This window comes from Corella eumyota, chromosome 4, assembly GCF_963082875.1.
Source record: "Corella eumyota chromosome 4, kaCorEumy4.1, whole genome shotgun sequence".
Taxonomy (NCBI): domain Eukaryota; kingdom Metazoa; phylum Chordata; class Ascidiacea; order Phlebobranchia; family Corellidae; genus Corella; species Corella eumyota.
Window position 1 is genome coordinate 4,277,125 of NC_137493.1, and position 19,185 is coordinate 4,296,309.

At 29.1% G+C, this 19,185-nt stretch overlaps 2 protein-coding genes across 2 annotated transcripts; both read left to right on the forward strand.

Annotated features, from left to right (window-relative positions):
• Positions 1-3,661: 3,661 nt before the first annotated feature.
• Positions 3,662-8,326, forward strand: LOC145750662 (solute carrier family 22 member 6-like). Its single transcript, XM_082566739.1, has 13 exons — positions 3,662-3,835; positions 3,941-4,053; positions 4,855-5,022; positions 5,521-5,624; positions 5,683-5,837; positions 5,981-6,173; positions 6,248-6,377; positions 6,522-6,616; positions 6,729-6,949; positions 7,188-7,296; positions 7,374-7,473; positions 7,762-7,919; positions 8,088-8,326. Exons 1-13 carry the CDS (start codon positions 3,709-3,711, stop codon positions 8,146-8,148), a joined length of 1,734 nt encoding a protein of 577 aa, XP_082422865.1. The 5' UTR covers positions 3,662-3,708; the 3' UTR covers positions 8,149-8,326.
• A 1,131-nt stretch (positions 8,327-9,457) lies between these two features.
• Positions 9,458-18,388, forward strand: LOC145750193 (uncharacterized). Its single transcript, XM_082566165.1, has 14 exons — positions 9,458-9,597; positions 11,869-12,101; positions 12,581-12,750; positions 13,138-13,243; positions 13,653-13,753; positions 13,948-14,064; positions 14,518-14,659; positions 15,265-15,369; positions 16,021-16,137; positions 16,227-16,338; positions 16,562-16,746; positions 16,980-17,210; positions 17,494-17,695; positions 17,798-18,388. The coding sequence occupies exons 1-14, from the start codon at positions 9,524-9,526 to the stop codon at positions 18,018-18,020; spliced, it is 2,118 nt and encodes a 705-aa protein (XP_082422291.1). The 5' UTR covers positions 9,458-9,523; the 3' UTR covers positions 18,021-18,388.
• The last annotated feature ends 797 nt before the right edge of the window (positions 18,389-19,185 follow it).

Below are 19,185 nucleotides of genomic sequence, written 5' to 3' on the forward strand. Positions count from 1 at the left end.
TCGCTGGATATGTAGGGTGACCGAACTGGTTAACAAAAAAGCCAGCTTTTGGACGCAAAAAAATAAAACAAATCCTAACTCTACAAGCAGACAACCAAAGCGAACAAGCTTATAAGTTAACTGGTTAAATAGTCTGATTTTACCAATAACAGACCACAAAAACCCTTCTTCAAAGTTGTACTAGGATTTATGTTTTAAAAACTTACCAAATTTCTATTAAAAATTTCCTGTTTTGCCAATTTTAAAACCAATCAAGTTATCCGGTTTGTTAAAATAAATAAATAAAAAAATATTTCATCAATCGGCGATTGTCTCAGATACGGTTCACGTAACATGTACTTATAAGTTTATCCCCGGCAAAATAATAGGTTTATGTAGAAATTAATTTAATTAAACACAAATTTTTAATAAAACTTTAGTTTTTTTTGAGTGAATTAATTTGTTTTTTGATTAATTTGCTGGTAAAAGTACTTAAATTTTTACGTTGTGTTTTTTTTTTAATTTATTTTTTCACAGTATAATATATTTAGCAAACAATCAAATTAGATGTTTAATTAATTTAACGTTAAAATATCACTAAGTTTATTAAGTTTAAAATATAACGGTACTTAATAAAGCTACCGATTTAAATAAGCAATTTAAATAAATCCCCTTTTACACTATTTTAATAGAGTATAGTTTGCATTTTTTAGTGTGATAGAATACAACACAAAAAGTTAGTTAATTTCAGCTTAAATTGCCAATCTGCGCCTTTAAAAATTAAAGTAACACCTGACAAAAAAGTTAATTGGTTTTCGCGCATTGATTTTCATTATTTATCAGCATCGTTAACGTTCGTGTTAAAATACCTAAAGTCGATCATTTTCCAAAGCCGCTTAAGTGTGAGCGCTATTTATTAATTATTAAAGAATGTTGTTGTTGACCATGAATTCATCGTGGGGTATGCATTTTTTTATAAATAAAACAGTAGGTTAATATCACTTTAAAAAGTTTAACATTTTTGTCTAATTTTTAAGAATTTATTTACAAAAAATAATTTTAAAGTAATTGCCACAACAACTAAATCGTACAGAAATTATAGGACTTTTCTATAGTAGTTTTTTTTATAAATCTTTACAAAAGTAAAATACTTTGCTATTCTTGAAGTACCACAGAAATAGAAAAAAAAAAAAGAAATGTATATGTAGGCCTTTTTTGGCCTAACCCCTTTTTTTACAGATTTATATAATTTGCAAACCTCTACAACCAATATTTAATAAACCTATTTCATTAAATTATTTCCGTACGTTTCCTCAATTTCTTGCATTAGTTCAATTTCCTCATCTGTATACCTAAATATGATATACTTCATATCACTTTTGGTTGTTGGCAATTGTAGTTGCCTTGTGACGTCATCCTCGTTTAGTGCGCATGCGCGGAATAAACTTTTGCCCGCTGACTTTCTAGCTCTTCGACTTTTTGAAAATCTTGGTGCCGGTAAAGGTTGTTTGTTCGACTTTAGGATAAAATCGAGATTAGAAATAAGTTGGTGGTTTGAAAAGATTTCTTTTATGCTTTCTTGGGCATCGTGGATTGTACTTTCGGACAAGTCTGGAGTTGTTTTAACAAAATCGGTTTCTAATTTTGTAATTTCATTGATGTTCTAAACAAAATTATTTATTTAAGCATAAAATAAACCTTATTCATTTAAAGTTAGACAATTTTAATTCTAAACTAGATTTAGGCAGTTTAATTATATTTACTTTCAATTCATTCCAGCAAGATATTGGTTCTGATTCTTTGTTTGAAGGAGAGGGATTAGTGCTGGATCGTGGTTTAGGAGTAGGCAACGTTGACTGTTTACCTTTCAAATAAAATATAAAAAATATTATTTTTTAATTTAACTTTAAAGGTCATTTATATTTATTCATTCTTAAAGTTAATTACTTTGTATTTTATTGTTGCAGTTATTGTTAAAGTGAGGTGAACTTCTTTTCTTGAGCTTTTTCTTCCCTAAAATTAACGCTTCTGATGTCACAGTCGATCTTGGCTTGTTTTCCATAACCATTCCAGGTCCTAACCACTCTTCGCTGGTGTTTGAATGGTTCGCCTGGTTCGTAGCGTTGTTGTTGTTTTCAGCTTTTGATTTTTTGGTAGTCTGGTTTTCTAAATTTGTTGCATCGTCTTTTTTCGATGGCTTTATCTTTTTAACTTTTGAGCTACCCGATCCCATATTTAACTTCTGTCTAACTTACTAAAATATATATTTTGATTTACTTCTGAAGGTTCAGAGTTGTTAAATTTAACCTCAAAATACCATCAAGTTTGGTTTGTTTTCGGAATTCGCTCTCTCGATATATGTTGTGTTTTTTTAAACTTTCAACAATCTCTTATCTTGGTCAAACTGTTAAACTGCACAAAAGTGCACGCGACAAAAAGTAAACTTATGCATAATTTGTCTTTGATAAATGTGCCTTCCTTTGTTTCGTTGGAGTAAATGCGCAGCGTAATAAATAATGCAGGAATTTGCTTAAAACGTTCATCGCAATTTGGGTCAATTACAATGTAACACAAAACCATTGAACCTTGCACTAAGCCAGGCGACCTTTTTAAACTCTAAATTCATTTAATATTGATATTGTATTGTACACATAAAGTACTACACATCCTTAATATTTTAACAACAAAACATACTGTTCCTAAAGCATGATTTACGGCCAAGGAAATTAGCATAAGGTATACATTGGCATACAGTTTTACAAAAGGCAGTTTCACCGCTTGGAGCCGAAAAAACCTCAGGCCGCGATAGCTTAAAAAAGCAAGTTATAACTATATACCGTTCAAACAAAAAAATTGAGCTAGATTTTAACGGTTTGGCTAATTTATGATTATTTTAGAGTGCATTATTTTTCGAGTAATAATGTTTAGGTTTATTTTCAGTCAAGTCATGATTTCGTAAAAGCTGATGTTTGTGTTTGTTGGCAGGAAGTTTACATTTGTACTCTGACTGACTTGTAAAAATTACAGCAAAGTTGATAGAGTTATATAGTGTGACTATATAACAATTGGTCACAGGCCAATAATTGAGTCAGTCAGTTTTGTATGTTTGAACTAATGCAATAGGTAGAGTAATAGGTAGAGTACGGTTACATATTCACACATTTAGCCAATTAATAATGCAAAGCTAGATCATATATTATTTCAAAAGATTAATTTATTTAGTACCTGATTAGTAACCTGATAAGCACTATGTTTGTTTTGAAATATTGAACGTATTTCCTACTTGCAAAAACCCGTATTTATGGTATCATTAAACGCAATTTTATACTGGATATTAAAAAACATATCAACAAATAAACAATTATTTAATGAATGCTGGTTTTCTGATCAGGAACTTTCACTACTTATATTAACTGCAATGTATGATATCATTCGCTTATTTTGTTTTAGTTACACTTCATAGTCAGGTCGAAACAGCACATACTATGATTATTTGTTGTATATTCATAAACATAGATGACTCAGTAGTAACCTATTAAATGCAAATGTGTCTAAATAGTAGCCCATTAATTGCAAAAAGCAAACTAGTTTTTAACAAATAAGAAGCTTTAAGCCTATTAGGCAAACGTTAGGTCTAGGCCATAATTAATGTTTTTTAATAAAGTATTCAAAAAACAGCATCTACCAGCATCTTAGGTTTTGTTTTAGTTTTATTTCAAAAAAAATTAAATGAGATCTCTTGAAGAACTAATTGAAGATGTTTATGGAAACGGAAGATATCAAGTTTTTCTTATTTTACTAACGTTAGCTGTTTCATTTCCAGTTTCTTTTATGCAAACGGCTTCAGTTTTCATAAGTAAGTACGTCAGTTCTTTTTTTAAATCTAAATTCAATATGCGCAACATTTTTGCCTTTTTAAATAAGTCACTCCCAATTAACATTGTTAACGTTTGCCTTACAGCCGCTTTGCCAGAATCTCGATGCAACATACCTGATATAGACAACAACCAAAACAACACATTGACAGAATTAGAAATCAACCAAATATTTATTCCATGGAACTCAATTAACAAGGTAATTACTAGGGATGGGCTGAAATCCAAATTACTCGGATTCGACGAGCCCGAGTATTTTGTCGCGATACTCGGCCGAGTCCGAGTACTCGGTTATGACGTCATTTAAACGTATATAACTTTTCACGAGAATCTTTCCCGCATAATTTTAAAACGGCTAAATTTGCTAAAAAACACGTATTTATGGATTATAAAGTGTTTAACGTTAGCAAAACTACTTACCGCTGATAGCAATATCATTTAAAGTCCAAACGAAAATGTAAAAGTCTCAAACTTATTATGCGTAAAATTTTACTATGTAAAAAGTGTATTTGTTGCGCAATCGTTGCTTAAATAACGTAATATAATTGAGAGTAGATTATAATTTATTAGAAGAAGGCAAAACTCGTGTTTTTTATGTTTAGTAATTCGTATACGATCTTAAATGACAAATTATTACTCAGCGTCCGAGTACTAAAAAATACTCGACGAGCACGAGTATTAAAATATTCTTAATACTCGGGCCGAGTACTCGGACTCGGATTTAATTGGCCCATCCCTAGTAATTACCATTTGCATGTTGCATGTCGGGTTCAGATTACTTATTGAACCGGAACGTGTTGTCATGCCACACTTGCCAAGTATGTCTTATTTTATTAGTTACATAACTCAGAAACTTTTGAGAAATGTTATGCAATCGTTAGGCTAAGTAAAAGAAGACTAACACAGAGTAAGATAAATGTTTTTATTTTTCTCGTGGGTGTCACTAACGGAAATACTAGAGCGTCGTCGTTTACTTTATATAATTGTCATTAATTTGCAGGGACACGACCGCTGCCTACAGTTCAATTACAACAATTTGACAGATTGTGGCGGGAACGTAACCGAGCAATGTTTGGTAGAAAATCAGTTAATTTTAAACACAACAACTTCGTGTCAAAATGGGTTTTACTTCGACCAAAGTATATTTAAAAATACAGTTGCAACTGAGGTAAAGTTGAGTTATGTTATTTTTATATGTAAGTATACGAGTAAGATTTTTTTTACACAATACATTGACTCTGTTTACTTTAATTAGTAAAATTAAATGCAATGTAACTAAAGTTATCGAAAACCGTTAATGTTAAAATTTAAATAAAACAATCCTTTCTCATCAAATCGCAGTTGAGTTGGACTTTTAAATTAAAAGAAAAATATTTAAAAAATAGTTTTTTAGCGCAAACTTGCAGTTATTAATAAAATAACTACCCTTTCCTTTCACCCATCCGCGCCTACCCCAATTTCTTATACCCCATCCACCTACCTTTTTCTCTTACCCAACCCGTCTCCCTATTTCAGCCCCTTAACAACTTGCTTACCCTTTCCCACTTTACCTTGACGCTGATTCCTCCATCCCGTAAGTGAAAAGATACATTCTTTCACAGAAGGAGCTCTTTCCACTTGTCCAGCAAAAACCACCTTTGTTTAAATATTGAAATTATTTTTTTAGTTTAATTTGGTTTGTGACAAGCTGACTTTAAAATCTCTTTCAACTGCTGTTTTTTACGGAGGTGTTTTCGTTGGATCGTTTTTTGGCGGAATTTTTTCAGACTTGTAAGTACAATGTAATTTAAAGTGTAATATCCCTATGAAATGTTTTTGTACTTTTTAGGTATGGACGAATTTTTATAATACAAGTTTCGTCGCTCTTGGCTTTTGCTTGCGGACTGGCTATCGCATTTTCCCCGAATTATACTGTGTTTACAGTACTTAGGTTTTTTCTTCCAATATTGTTTAAACCTGCATCTCTTGCTGCAGTTGTTTATGGCAAGTATTAAATTTTAACAAAAATTAATAAAATTAATAAATTAAGGAAAAATTAAAAGGCCCTTTAAAGACAATAAACGCATAACACATTTTTTAAACTATTAGAAATAGGCATTTAACTTTACATTACTTTTTAAATTTAGTTCTGGAAATATCGCCCAACAAGAGTCGCACTTGGGTGGGTGTAGGTTATGGTTATATGTATGGCATTGGGTTAATAATAATGTCATTACTTGCCTATTTCTGGAGAAGCTGGCGGCAATTGGAGATCGTTTTTGCAACATCTTTCTTCATGTTCTTTGTTGTAGCTTTGTTTTTAATTCCAAAATCACCAAGGTAAGCCATTTCTAACACATAAAAAAATTTATAATTATATTTAAAAAAAAAAGCAAAATATTTTTTTTTATTAGGTGGTTAGTTTCTAAGCAAAAATATAAAGAAGCCACGGAGACGTTGGTGTTAATGGCAAAACGGAACAACGCAAAAGTTAAGCGAGATGATTTAAACGTTAATTCATTGGCATTAACTCAAAAAGAAAAGGTAACAAACACATACTAAAGACACATTACAATAAAAAAAGGTCAACTTTTGAAATCTCTACTGCTTTTAAATTTAAAGCTTATTAAAAAATATAATTTTTATATTAATTAAACATAAGGTGTGCTTAAACATATTACTTTCAAGGTAACTGCCAAATCAAGTTTGTTTAAAGGCCTGCTTATAAGGCCCTACACTAGGTTGGTCACTGTTACAAACATGTATGTCTGGATGTCCACAAGGTATTTTGGTTTTTGGTTTAACTTCATTAGCTTTATAGTCTACCGTCTTAAGCATTTCATATATATATTGTATCGCCCTAAGATAAAAGTTTTAAATTTACATATTTTCTAGTTTGGTCTACTATGGTCTTTCGCTAAACAGCGGCGCGCTAGCTGGCAATATATATCTTAACCACGCGTTAGGTGGCGTTATGGAGTTTTTCTCTGCAATTTTGCTGATTCCCTTAATCCAGAAATTTGGATGTCGAATCATGTTGACTTCAAGCCTGCTTGTAGCTTGTGTTTCAATTTTTGTATCTACGACACTTATTGTATTTGCTGGGACCGATCCAGGTACATGCTGGCATAAAATGGTAAAAATGTCAATTTCAGATACATTTTTATGTGATAATACATAACTTGTTAAACGTTAATACTTGATTTTTTACCAAACAAATATATAAGCATTGCAAAACATAATTGGAAATGTAAAAAATGCAAATATTATCAGCTAACCGTTTTGTTATATTTACTAAGAAAAATCGGCTAAACAATTATAATTGTATGTGACGTCACTTTTGTTTGAATTTAGTTGCTGAAAAATTTGGCGTAGTACTTGCTATGGTCGGTCGATTTGGTTCTAGCGCTGCGTTTGCAACACTCTACCTTCACACCGGTCAAATGTTTCCAACTGCTGGAAGGTAAAATCTGTTTCCTGTTTTTTTTGTTAGATTTAATTTCAAAAAAACTTTACTTGAAAATGTCAATTGTTGTTTAGAAACACAGCTTTGGGTCTTGCCTCAATGGCTGCACGAATAGGAAGTATTGTTGTGCCCTTCACCCTTCAGTTACAATACACCTTACCCGGTGTAACCCAGGTATTTATTCTCCTGTTTTTTGACCATATTTTTATAAAAAAAACAATTTTGAACTTTTGGTTTGTTGATAACGCGGGATATTTTAGAAGACTAGCTTGCAAATTTTTGTTTGATTTGTGGTCAAAGTTTATGCATCAGTTAAGAATTATTGAACTTTAAAGCATTAGTAAATTGTTAATATGTACATATACATATATATACATTTGCTTTAAAGACAGAAACTACTTAACAAAATTGAAAAAAAATCTCAATTAAGTAATATCATATTTTAATTAACTTTAAATTTAGGCGATTTTTGGCGGGGTGTCTTTAATAGCCGCATGTATTGCTTATTGCTATCCAGAAACAAAGGGAAAAGAATTGTTAATGACATTTGACGAGACCGAAAAATTTTTCAAAGCAAATATTAATTTGTGGTTTCTACCAAAAAGCATGCTAAAAAGAAGGTTTTGTATTTAGTATATTTAAAAAAATATTATTTGAGTATTTTTCTTCTAAAAAATTTATTAAACTTTATTTTTTTGTTTAAGGTACCAAAAGATTTAAAAAATTTTCATTCCCATTTTTAAAATGAGTTTTTTTTAACTAAACATAAATTAGAAATCTTTTTTTAGAAGTACAAACGAACAAATCTCATTGGAGTCAACTGATGAAAGCAATTTAGCAACCGCTTAAAAATCGATTTTATATTTTTTTTTCATAGAACAATTATTAGTTAGATCAATTATACTTATTTTAGAATTCCTATTCAAACCAATTTGTTATAGTTTTTTTTTGATTAGCTTACTTATTTATTAGATCAATTTCTCGTTAGGCTTTAATAGCTTATTAAGCAAAAAATTTATTAGTCCAATGTCACTAGAAGCAAACATGTTGTGTAATGTATGTTTTCCCATTAAAAAACATATTTTAATCACTATGCACTTATGCAAGTATTTCGTTATAGCCACAAGTAATTATCTACAGTAAAGTTTAAATATAGATAATGTGCAAATTAACTAAACGTGCTATCGGAAATAGTATCACGTGTTTGCATTGTGACATCACAGTCAACAACTTGTCTTGTTTGAAATTTCGTCATCCGCCGGGAGATTGTTGTTTGAATTTGGAAATGGGGTATTTTGATATTGCACCATCGCCGAAAATTGCGCATTCTTTTCATTGTTAAAAATTATAAATGGGGAAAACGTGTAATGTGTTTCATAATCGTTAATTGTTGCTGGAATAACATTTCTCATCTTTTTAAAATGTCATTATCTTAGGAAATTTAATCACATACGTATGCTGACAAGGCAATTTTTTAAACTTTACCAATATATAAGACAAAATATTGGCTTATCTTGTCAAAGTTAATTATAATTTAAATGTTAAAAAAAATGTTAAAAGGTAAAAGTTAGTTTGAACAAAAGTTTGTTTAAAAATAGTTTGCAAAAAAATTGCAAAAACAGGGTTAATTAACTTTAACCTAAAATGGGGTCAAGCAAATGTACGAGTTAGTTGATGCGTTAAAAAAGAACAGCAAATAAGGCAATGACTTGCAAAATGAATTTAACCGTGGTAAAAAAAATTACCCAGTAACTCTTAACATAGATCGTTTGCTCATTTAGCAACGGTTCGTATAATCTTAAACTCTTACCCAGTGTTGCGCAATAGTTTTAATCATTAACTAACAACTTTGAAGTAAAAACGCTTCAAGTAAAAACAAACACAATGATTGACTATATAAACTTCAATTTTATGGTTGTTCAATCACATTGGCAAATTTTTTGACTCTAAAACAAGGTTTAGTGTGATCTAATTTTGCATAGATTGTAAAAACTACTGGGGCCTACAAAGAAGTAAAAAAGTGTTACAACAGGAGCCTACGAGAAAGTAAAACATGTATTTTCAGAAGTTAAACTTGTGGATAAACTTTGAGTGAAAATTTTATTTTGAAAGTTTAATTTATAAAATAATTGATATTTTAAAATTGATTTTAGATTTGTAAAATTTAAAATATTTGTATTAATATTAAAAGTAGTTAAAGTTTTTTTGACTTGAACAAGAGAAAATGAAGCCGTCTGTTACGACAATATCCGAAGGAATTGAAAATGAAGGATTTAATAAAGATCTTACAAAAATAAGGTAAACTTTTGTTACAATTTAAAGTTAAACTGCGATGTTTATGTGGTAATACCCATTTTTTAATTTAAATCAATTTATTGCTATTTAATATTAAGTACCAAGAAAAATTTTATAAAAGCGTGTCATTAACACTGGGCATGTTTATGTCACCCAAGCATGAAAGTTATTAAATGTTTTTACAAAATGTTATTAAGTCATTTAAAATCTTGTAAGGTAAATTCCTTAGGCATATAAAATATATTTAAAAACAAAAATATTTAAAAAGATGTGTTTAGTAAATAGAAAGTGAAATGGAAGATGTCCCATTTGACATACTTAGCTTATAATTTTATAAAAAAAATCAATGTGAATTTGTGTAACGAAATAATTATTATGTTCTTTATATTTTAAAGAATATAGAAAAGTCAATAAAGAATATGGCATAAAAAAAATTAATTTTTTTTTTTTAAATTAACAGTATAATTTAGGGAGTCGTTTTATTTTAAAATTATTTTTTGCATATTTGTAAAAATTAGGTTTTATTAAAAGAAGTCTTTTTTAAATTAATTGTTAAGATGTTTATTGGACATTATATTGAATAAAAACACACATTATTTAGCGTGATATTAAAGCTATCAGACATATCATGTTCAAATAAATACAGAAGTGGAAATAAGAGTGTAATTTTAATGTTATGTCAATAAAAATAGGGTAGAACACACGATAGAACTATAAAGTTAACAACTTTTGTTTGCTTACAATATTGACTTAGTGCTATTTAAATGTAAAACACATGATTTCTTATATAACATTTTAAAAGATTTTTTGAAGTTTTAAACTTACCTTTATTTGTAATTAAAAATTTAATTTGCATTAATTTTTTGAATATATAACTTTTTATTTGGTGATCACGCTGTTGGTAAATTTTGTAGCGGCGTGTAAAATCTAATACAAAAGCAACTTTCCCAAATGCAAAAGGTCACGCCGTGTCAAATTCTACTTATATTAAATATTCAAGCGTTAAAAGTTCTGTAGGTAAAAGGTAACAGAAGATTGCGCAATTACAAGTGCACATGTCTTATTTAATTTTAGTTCCTTTTTTTAAATAACGCAATTAGCCATTTGTTGTTAATATACTAATTTTTCTTAACAATAGTTATTGATTTTGTTTCTTTATTTTAAATGAAAAGTTGCAAGTCATGTTGTAAATTCCCTGCTTTATAACGTAAACCCAAACTGGGTTCAGATGGGTATATGGCTCTACGTCACGTTATTTTGCATTCTAGTTGATAACTAATAACAAAACAGCCAGCAACAACCGGTAGGCCGGCGTTATATTGTTGTTGTTTAGAAAACTCAAATTTCACCGAGTTGCGCAATCGATATGCGGTAGTATTTTATTTTTAAAGCACTCGTACAGTCGTTGTTAACCGCATTGCCGTTTTAAATGGCCATTTTCTATGATTACGTACGTGAGGACGTTTCTTTATACCAACCAACTGACCGGGTTACGTAGTCAGTTAGGGTATTGCGCCATCACATTTAATTTTGTCGGAAATTTAGCGCCGTCATGTTTTCGTAAAATTAGATTATTAAAAGTCTATGAAATATATTTTTTGGTAGTTTATGAGCTGGGGATTTTTTATCATGACCCATATTGTTTAAAAAGTGAACGATACCGTATATAAGGTTAGATTTAATATGTAGATAATCAAACCAGTTGAACCACACGGTATTGTGTTGTGTGTTGTTTTAAGATCGTCTTAAAGTTTAGATTTTGTGTGGTATAAGACAGTGAAATATCAGTTTCAAGTGGTAAAATTAGTTAATGTTAAATTGTTATGTGTGAATGCCATAATGTTATAGTTTTAAGTTAACATCTACAAGTTTGCCTAAATTTGTAATGGGCCTAATTAATTTTTATAAAACTTAATATTAAAAATAGAAAAATTTAAAGTTTAGACCAGTTAATATGTTTTAGCTTGTATAACCTTTTTGTGAGGGTTTAAAATTATTACTGCTAAAATATAATTGTTTAGTTATAAGCGGAAAGGGTTAGAACTAATGTCTGTTATAAAGATTATTTTTGTTTGACCCAGTTAAAATTTGTTATTATAACAATATAATTTGTAATAGGGCATTGTAGAGTTATTTTATGTCTCTTTTGTTGTAACATGTTAATATAGAATAGTTTAATTTTTTTAATAATGCTATTTAATATTTTTCAGACTAATTTTAAGGTTCATAATTTAATTTTCCTCATTTTGTAACAACTTTATTTGAACATCTTAGCAGCGACAACACTGTTTTACGCCCAGTCATGGCAGACGAAGTCCTTTTATCCAATAGGGATGAAAAATACAAACAGAAAGCCTCCGATTTCGGACAATCCGGCCAAATGAGTCAACCTGGTCAGGAGTTGCGATTCGAACATTTACACTTTAGTATAAAGGACAAGGAAATATTAAAGGATATTAGTGGGACTGCATCTCCAGGCAAAGTTCTGGCTGTAATGGGACCAAGTGGTAAGTCAATTTACTTCGATTTTGTTTTTACAAAAATGAAAAAAAATTATTAAGTATATATAATATTTATATATAGCTACCAAATAATGAAGTTCTGGTGTTGTATTACCAGCAATTTATTTATAAGTTGTTATATGTTTTTCTATTTAAATTACAAATTCTGTCAGATACATAGTAATGTTAGTCTAATTAAAATAATTTTGAATGAAAATTCTTGTTCTACAACAATTATAATATGATAAATGTAGAGTGTTTAACATTTAATTGTAATTATATGTAACCCTACACAGAATATTAAAAGCTAACCTTTTGTAAAATTATAATAATTATATACCTTAGAAATTAATTGCTGAAATTATGAAATAGTTTTTAATCTAATGGGTGATTAGAAAATTAAGAATTCACCTTTTTTTTATTAGTTCAGTTTTTATAGAAATAAATTGTATACATAACTTTTTAAATTTTAATTTATTTTGCAGGTTCTGGAAAAACAACTCTTCTTAATGTCCTTGGAGGTCGAATAAACTGCTCCCGCTGCCGTGCAACCATTGGAGGTCTTCCTCTCACCAAGAAGACAAGAAGGAACATCAGTTATGTCCTCCAACAAGACATCTTCTTCCCTAATCTTACCCTCCAACAAACTTTAATGGTAATTTTTGAAAAGTAATTAAAAAATAATAATTTTGAATTATAATAAATTGCTTAAAGAATTTAACATTCTGCTTTTTGCAAAATTAAACAATCTTTGTAATTTTTAATATATGGGATTGGATTTTTTTTTAAAACCCTATAAAATTTAATGATGGTAATAAAGTGTTCTATAAAAATATGCTTTATTAACTACTGGCAAATCTTGCAAAATATCAAGTTACTTAATTTTGCTTGATTTTATTTATATATATAATTAAATTATAAAAAGTGTCAATCTTTAAAATTAATTTTTGTGGTATATATTAAATTTTACTTTAAAATGTCATATTTATATAACGCAACGGTATAGAACGTGACCTTTTAAAACATGTCGATTTATTTTTAGTACTCCGCGGAATTGAGATTGCCGGAGACAATGCCAACCCAAAACAAAAAAGAAATAGTTGCAGGGCTTATAGAACAACTTGACATGAAAAAGTGCACAAAAACAAGTAAGTTTAAATAAACCATTTTTAGTTTGTTCAAAATTTTGATAATATTTTTTAGTATTATATATAGGCTACATTATAACTTATATTTTTTTTCCCATTTTATGGGTGTGTTTTTTGTGTTAAAACAATCCCATATGTAATAATGTATTATATATATAAGCCTATGTAATATCTACTTGCTATAACCCATTGTAGTTATATTTTGCAAGGTCTATTTTAGGCTGAGATATTTGTATTGCTGTTTAATGCAAATATAATAAAATTGTAGATTTTTTATGATTTGGTTGGAAAACATAATAAAATAGTTTAATACAAATTATTAAAAAATAAAACTTATATATATACTGTTTAAAAAAAAGGTTCATTACATATGATTTCACTATTTTATTCAATTTAATCTGATTTTTAGTAATTGGTGATAACCTAAACAGAGGATTGTCAGGTGGAGAAAAAAAGAGAGCAAATATTGCCAACGAACTTTTAACAGACCCTGCTGTATTACTACTTGATGTAAGTTTATATTATACAAATTAGAGTAAAAAATGATTTCAATGCTTAAATTATGCAATTGCGCTTAAGTAAAATTATATTTAGTTGTTTTTTTTAAATAAGGATCTGTTTAATTTTTAATAACATTTAAAAAATATTTTTCTTAAGCTTTAAAAATTTGTTGAACCTAAATCAATTTTTTTATTTTTTTTTAGGAACCAACTTCAGGATTAGACAGTAGCACAGCATATGCACTCACTTTATCACTTAAACAATATGCCGTCCAAACAGGCAAGACTGTGTTAATGACTATCCACCAACCCTCAGTACAGGTACATAAACAATACAAATTAATACACAGTACATAAACCGGTTTAAACTTGGTATTTTGATCTATTCAAAGCATCTTTGTTGTTATGATAACAATCTGATATAGGCCCTTTGCTTTAAAGGGTTTTTGAGTTCATTTTTGAAATTAATCGCTATTCCCATTACAGCTTATCATTTTTGTATTAACTGTAGTTAATGGTGTATAATTACATCGGTTTTAAGTATCACAATCGAGATAACTATTGGGTTCATTTATGTGCCATTGGTCTATATACATGGCATAATATATAATTGCACGGCTTTAAACCAAAGTTTTATTTATAATAAAAATTACCAAAAAATCAAAATTTGTATCATCAAAATAAGCTAGATCAACCTAATATTTTCTAAGTATAACTATCTTAAATCTTCATTTAAAAAATTAAGTGAAATTAACAAAAAACCATAATTTTTAGATGTTCCATCAATTTGACGATGTTTTATTGTTAAGTGGAGGCCGAATAGCGTATTACGGACCTCCCAACGAAGTTTTAAGCCATTTCGGTGAACTCGGTTTCACTTGTGATGCAGCACATTATAACCCAGCTGATTTTATACGTAAGTTTTTTTTATAAGTGTAGGTGTGATATTTATTGTCTATGTTTTTGCGTAAAATTTTAATAGGCGTATTTTTTTTAAACATTTCAGCCCCCCTTCCTGTTTTTATGAGTTTTTTTGGGGGAAATTTTTTTTATGTCATGATAAAAAATATATTTTGAATTTTGTAAAATAGGCAAATAAAACCACCCAGTTAAACATTAATTTAGTGGTTTTATTTTTTCGAGTCACCGCTGGTTGCGGTGTTTTTGAACTTTAGTGTCTAGGGCACACCCTTGTAAAATAAACTTTTAGTAATAGTGGTAACATGCCTTAATTTCAAAACATGATTTGGTTCCTTTTGATATTAATATGCTTCTTACTACATGTGTACTATAAATTTCAAAGATGCTTAATTTTTAATTTTATAGTTGTTCTGAATTTTTAATTTTATAGGTATTCGGAATTTTTAATTTTATAGTTAAAACTTTTATTCTGAATCAGTGGATAACCATGTAAGAATTAAGCCAAACTTTTTTATATAAATTGTTTTTAATTTTAAACACACTTAACTTAATAAGCAAATTCATTAGTAAATATTTTTACCAATTTCTTAATTTTTTTAGTTGATGTTGTTAAATCGGGATCAGACGCCGCAGAAAGTCTTATTCAGTTAATGAATCAAAAAAGAAAAACAATGAGTTTATGTCCCATATCAACCCAAAACAATGGTGAGTGTTAAAACCATTTGACTATTGATTAAATTTCAATAGTTCATATTTTTTAAAATTTAGTATAGAGTTTATAAAGTTTGGTATTTAATCACTAAAAATTATGTTTTTACATAAACCCTTTTGACACAAGTACTCTAGTCTTCTTGTTCAGTTTGACTTTACTTAACCTTGTTAAACCTATTAATGGTTTTTTATAAGCCGATTCATAAACTATTTCTCGTTAAAGCGGCCATTATTTTTTATTTTCCATTTAATACTTTTAACCTCGTTTTCAAAAATTGAAAAACATGTTTTTGAAGTTTAAGTTTAACAGGTGTTTACACAATTTAAACGTGTCTAGTGTACCAACAGAGTTTTATGTATTTTAAATTATTGATTAAATTTATTACCTTTTTTAGTCATTACGTAGAGGTTCAACTATAGTTTATTTTTGTTTGTTTTAAATGATGTTGGTTTAGCCATGTTAAAGCAATGTTGGTTGGCTAATATTTACAGTGTGAAAATAAGTTATGTTTACTATGAAAACACATATGTTTTTATGATTGGATTGATAAACTTTTAAATAATATATGTATTGTTTTAAATTTACCCAATTATTAAACTTTAATTTTTTAACATTGGTTTTTATTTTTTTTATTTTTATTTCAGGTACAGCGGTATTGTTAAAAGATGAAGTTTATATCGAAAGTAATGGAAATATTCCAAACCTGAAACCGAAACAAAACGGAATACACAAACATAAAGATCCTGAAATAGGTCTAGATGGTAAATATTTTTTTATTTTTCATTAAAAACTATATAACCAATGTTTTGTTCACCTTGTGCTTTTTTAACATTTTTAATTTTTTTTTTAGAATCTGTTACTAAAAGCGACAACTCTTTAGATGAAGAACCTCGAAAGAGATGGGCTACCTCGTTCGGAAAACAACTTAAAGTTTTGACCGAGAGAAGTTTTGTCCAAGGAAAGTGAGTAACTTGTACTTTGCATTTTTTTAAATTTTTATAAATTGTAAATCTTTGAATATTAGTGATCCTTTTTGCAGTTGATACCTTTAAATTATAATTTGTGCAATGCTTTTTTTAAAAATCAAAGGTTGGTTAAAAGTTGTGATTTTATTGTACAAACATTTTTGCCTACGAAAATGACCTCATCTTATATCGCTAACACGCAAAACTTTTCTTCTTACAGATATCGTTATCTATCAACTCTAAAATTCGTTAAAACCATCGGGGTTGCAATCATTTGCGGTTTAGTTTGGTTTCAAGTTGGTCGTGGAGATATTAGCGAGATCGCAGTTAACGACATCACTGGTGCTCTCTTTTTTCTCATGGTTTTCAACAGTTTTAACTCACTCTTTGACGTTCTTGTTGTCTGTAAGTATTTATTTAAAACGTCTGTTGTAACATGGATGTGCTTTAAAATGTTGCCTCTTCTAATTTTGCATTTAAAATATTTTTTTAAATAAGAGGAGATTTTAACATTAAATTATATTAATTTGGTATATAATGTATTTAGAATTGATTTAGTTAGTGAACTGTAAGTAAAAAGTATCTGCTTATTAAAAAAATTCCTTTTGCACTAAATTAAATTTTCCAACATTTTTTAGTTCCAAGCGAAAGGGAAGTCGTAAACAAAGAACGAATGAGTGGATCGTATCGGTTATCATCTTACTACATTGCAAAAACCATGAGCGAGTTTCCACTTGCGTTGGTGTTGCCCACTATTTCCACTGTATTGTTCTACTGGATGGCAGGATTGAATGGTTTTAATCAAGCATGGGCCTTTTTCGGGACTTGGGGAGTTATGATATTAGTTACTTTGGCTTCTCAGTCATTAGGTAAGATAAATGTAATAGATTTTTTAAGTTTTTACTATCCTATTGTGTAAGGGTTAACATTTAAAGTTACTAGTGGAGTTTTTTTTAAGTGGTTCACAGTTTTTTAGCAATTATGTCAACTGTTTATAATAGCATTGCCTACATTTATCCGAACCTTGTGCTAATTTTTGACCCATATAGTTTTTTATTGGGATATAAAAGTCCTATTTTTTGACATGGATTTATCCCACAAATTTTGACAATCTTTTAAAAAAATAAATGTTTTTTATTATTATTTTTTTAGGTATGTTTGTTAGCACTGCCACCATGGATTTTGACCATGCTTTAGTTCTTGCCATTTTTCTTATGATTTCGTTTATGTTATTGGGTGGGTTTTACGTTCAAAACTTACCATATTGGTTAGATTGGTCCAAATACGTGTCCCCCTTTACCTTTGGTTGGTCTCTTATGTTGCAACTGGAGTTTACTTCCGATACAAGAGTAGTGTAAGTACTTTTAAATTTAAAATCAAATTTTTACTAATAATAAATCTGAAAAATATTATTTTTTTTTGAAAAAAAATCTTATAATTAGAATTTTTTTTACAGTTGCGATCCCCAATATAGCTCTTATCCTTCTTGTGCTTTGGATCCAAATAACGCGACAATGTCCAACGAAACAATGTACGTCCAATACAATGACATTTTGCACAGTTTAGGTGCAGAGATTAACCCATGGATCAGTTTTGCGGCCCTGGTTGCGTCGATGATCCTTTTCCGGGTGATCGGATACGTCCTTTTAAGACTTTTTCATAAACCCATTGTTAAATAAATCTTAATATTTTTTCTACGTCACCTGTGGTTCCTACACGTTCCTGTAGCTATTTAGACAATGTATCTCATTTGTTCTCCTGTTGGTAATGCTTGTTTCTTGGTTATTCTAGTGTTATGTAGTTAGTTGTATTATAAGGTCTACTGGTTTTTTGCCTTTATATTTGGTGCAAGTTGTCATAAAATGTTAACTGTTTTTTTTTTTATATTGTGCACAAATTTTAAAGCTGGATTTAATATAATCGATTGCCTCATGTTTTTTTTCTATTGCGCGTGTTAATTTTCTTTTCCTGATATTTTTTTCCATTGACTTTCTTTTTTTACCGTACTGTTTCTGTTTCCATTTAGTACCACAATAATTTAATAACCAACCGCATTTTCCAAATAAATTCTTTCAAATCTCTAAAGCTCAAAAATTTACTGTTGTGCTGAAGAAAAGGCAAAAGGGCACCTTGCGATATCTAAAAAGCTTATGCTATTACCATTATTAGCAATAGTTAAGGCATGCAAGGGCATAGCCTAAGTTAATAAAAGTAGTATTATTGAAAATTGTGAGAAGATTTGTGGTGCAAAGATTTCAAAAATGAACGAATAATAATATAAGTTGTAACACCTTTTTAATTTAGTTTGTGATTAGCTGGAATTTGCGAGCAATTTCCATATTGTCGTTTCTTCTGTGACATCACAGTCCAACAAAGATGATGTCACAAAAAAATCATTGACAGTGGGCAGCTTGACTGTACAGGTCCTCAAATAACCAACAAAGTTATTCGGGGTAAAAAATTCTTGCATTTTTTTCTCTGTAAAAAAAATGTTTAGAATTTTTTTAACTAAGTAAGAAAGTCAATATATCACACTGTCGATAGTGAATAAATAAATAACAAGAATGATTTAAACCTCACCTTCTAATGATATTTCTGTGGAAGTAAATTTTTGAAAATTTGACGATATATCAAATAATGAGAGGTTATTGTAAAACACCTGTAAAATTTATAAAGGGTTCATTGAAAGTATTTTTCTTTTGTTGGCCAAAACAAATAAAAACTTTAAATTACCATTTTAAATATGTTTTTTATTGAAAAAGTAACTTCAGTAAGTTGTTTAATCCATTCTTGCAGTGAATTATAAATCATAAAATCTCCTCCAACTATTTTTGCCTTTCCCAC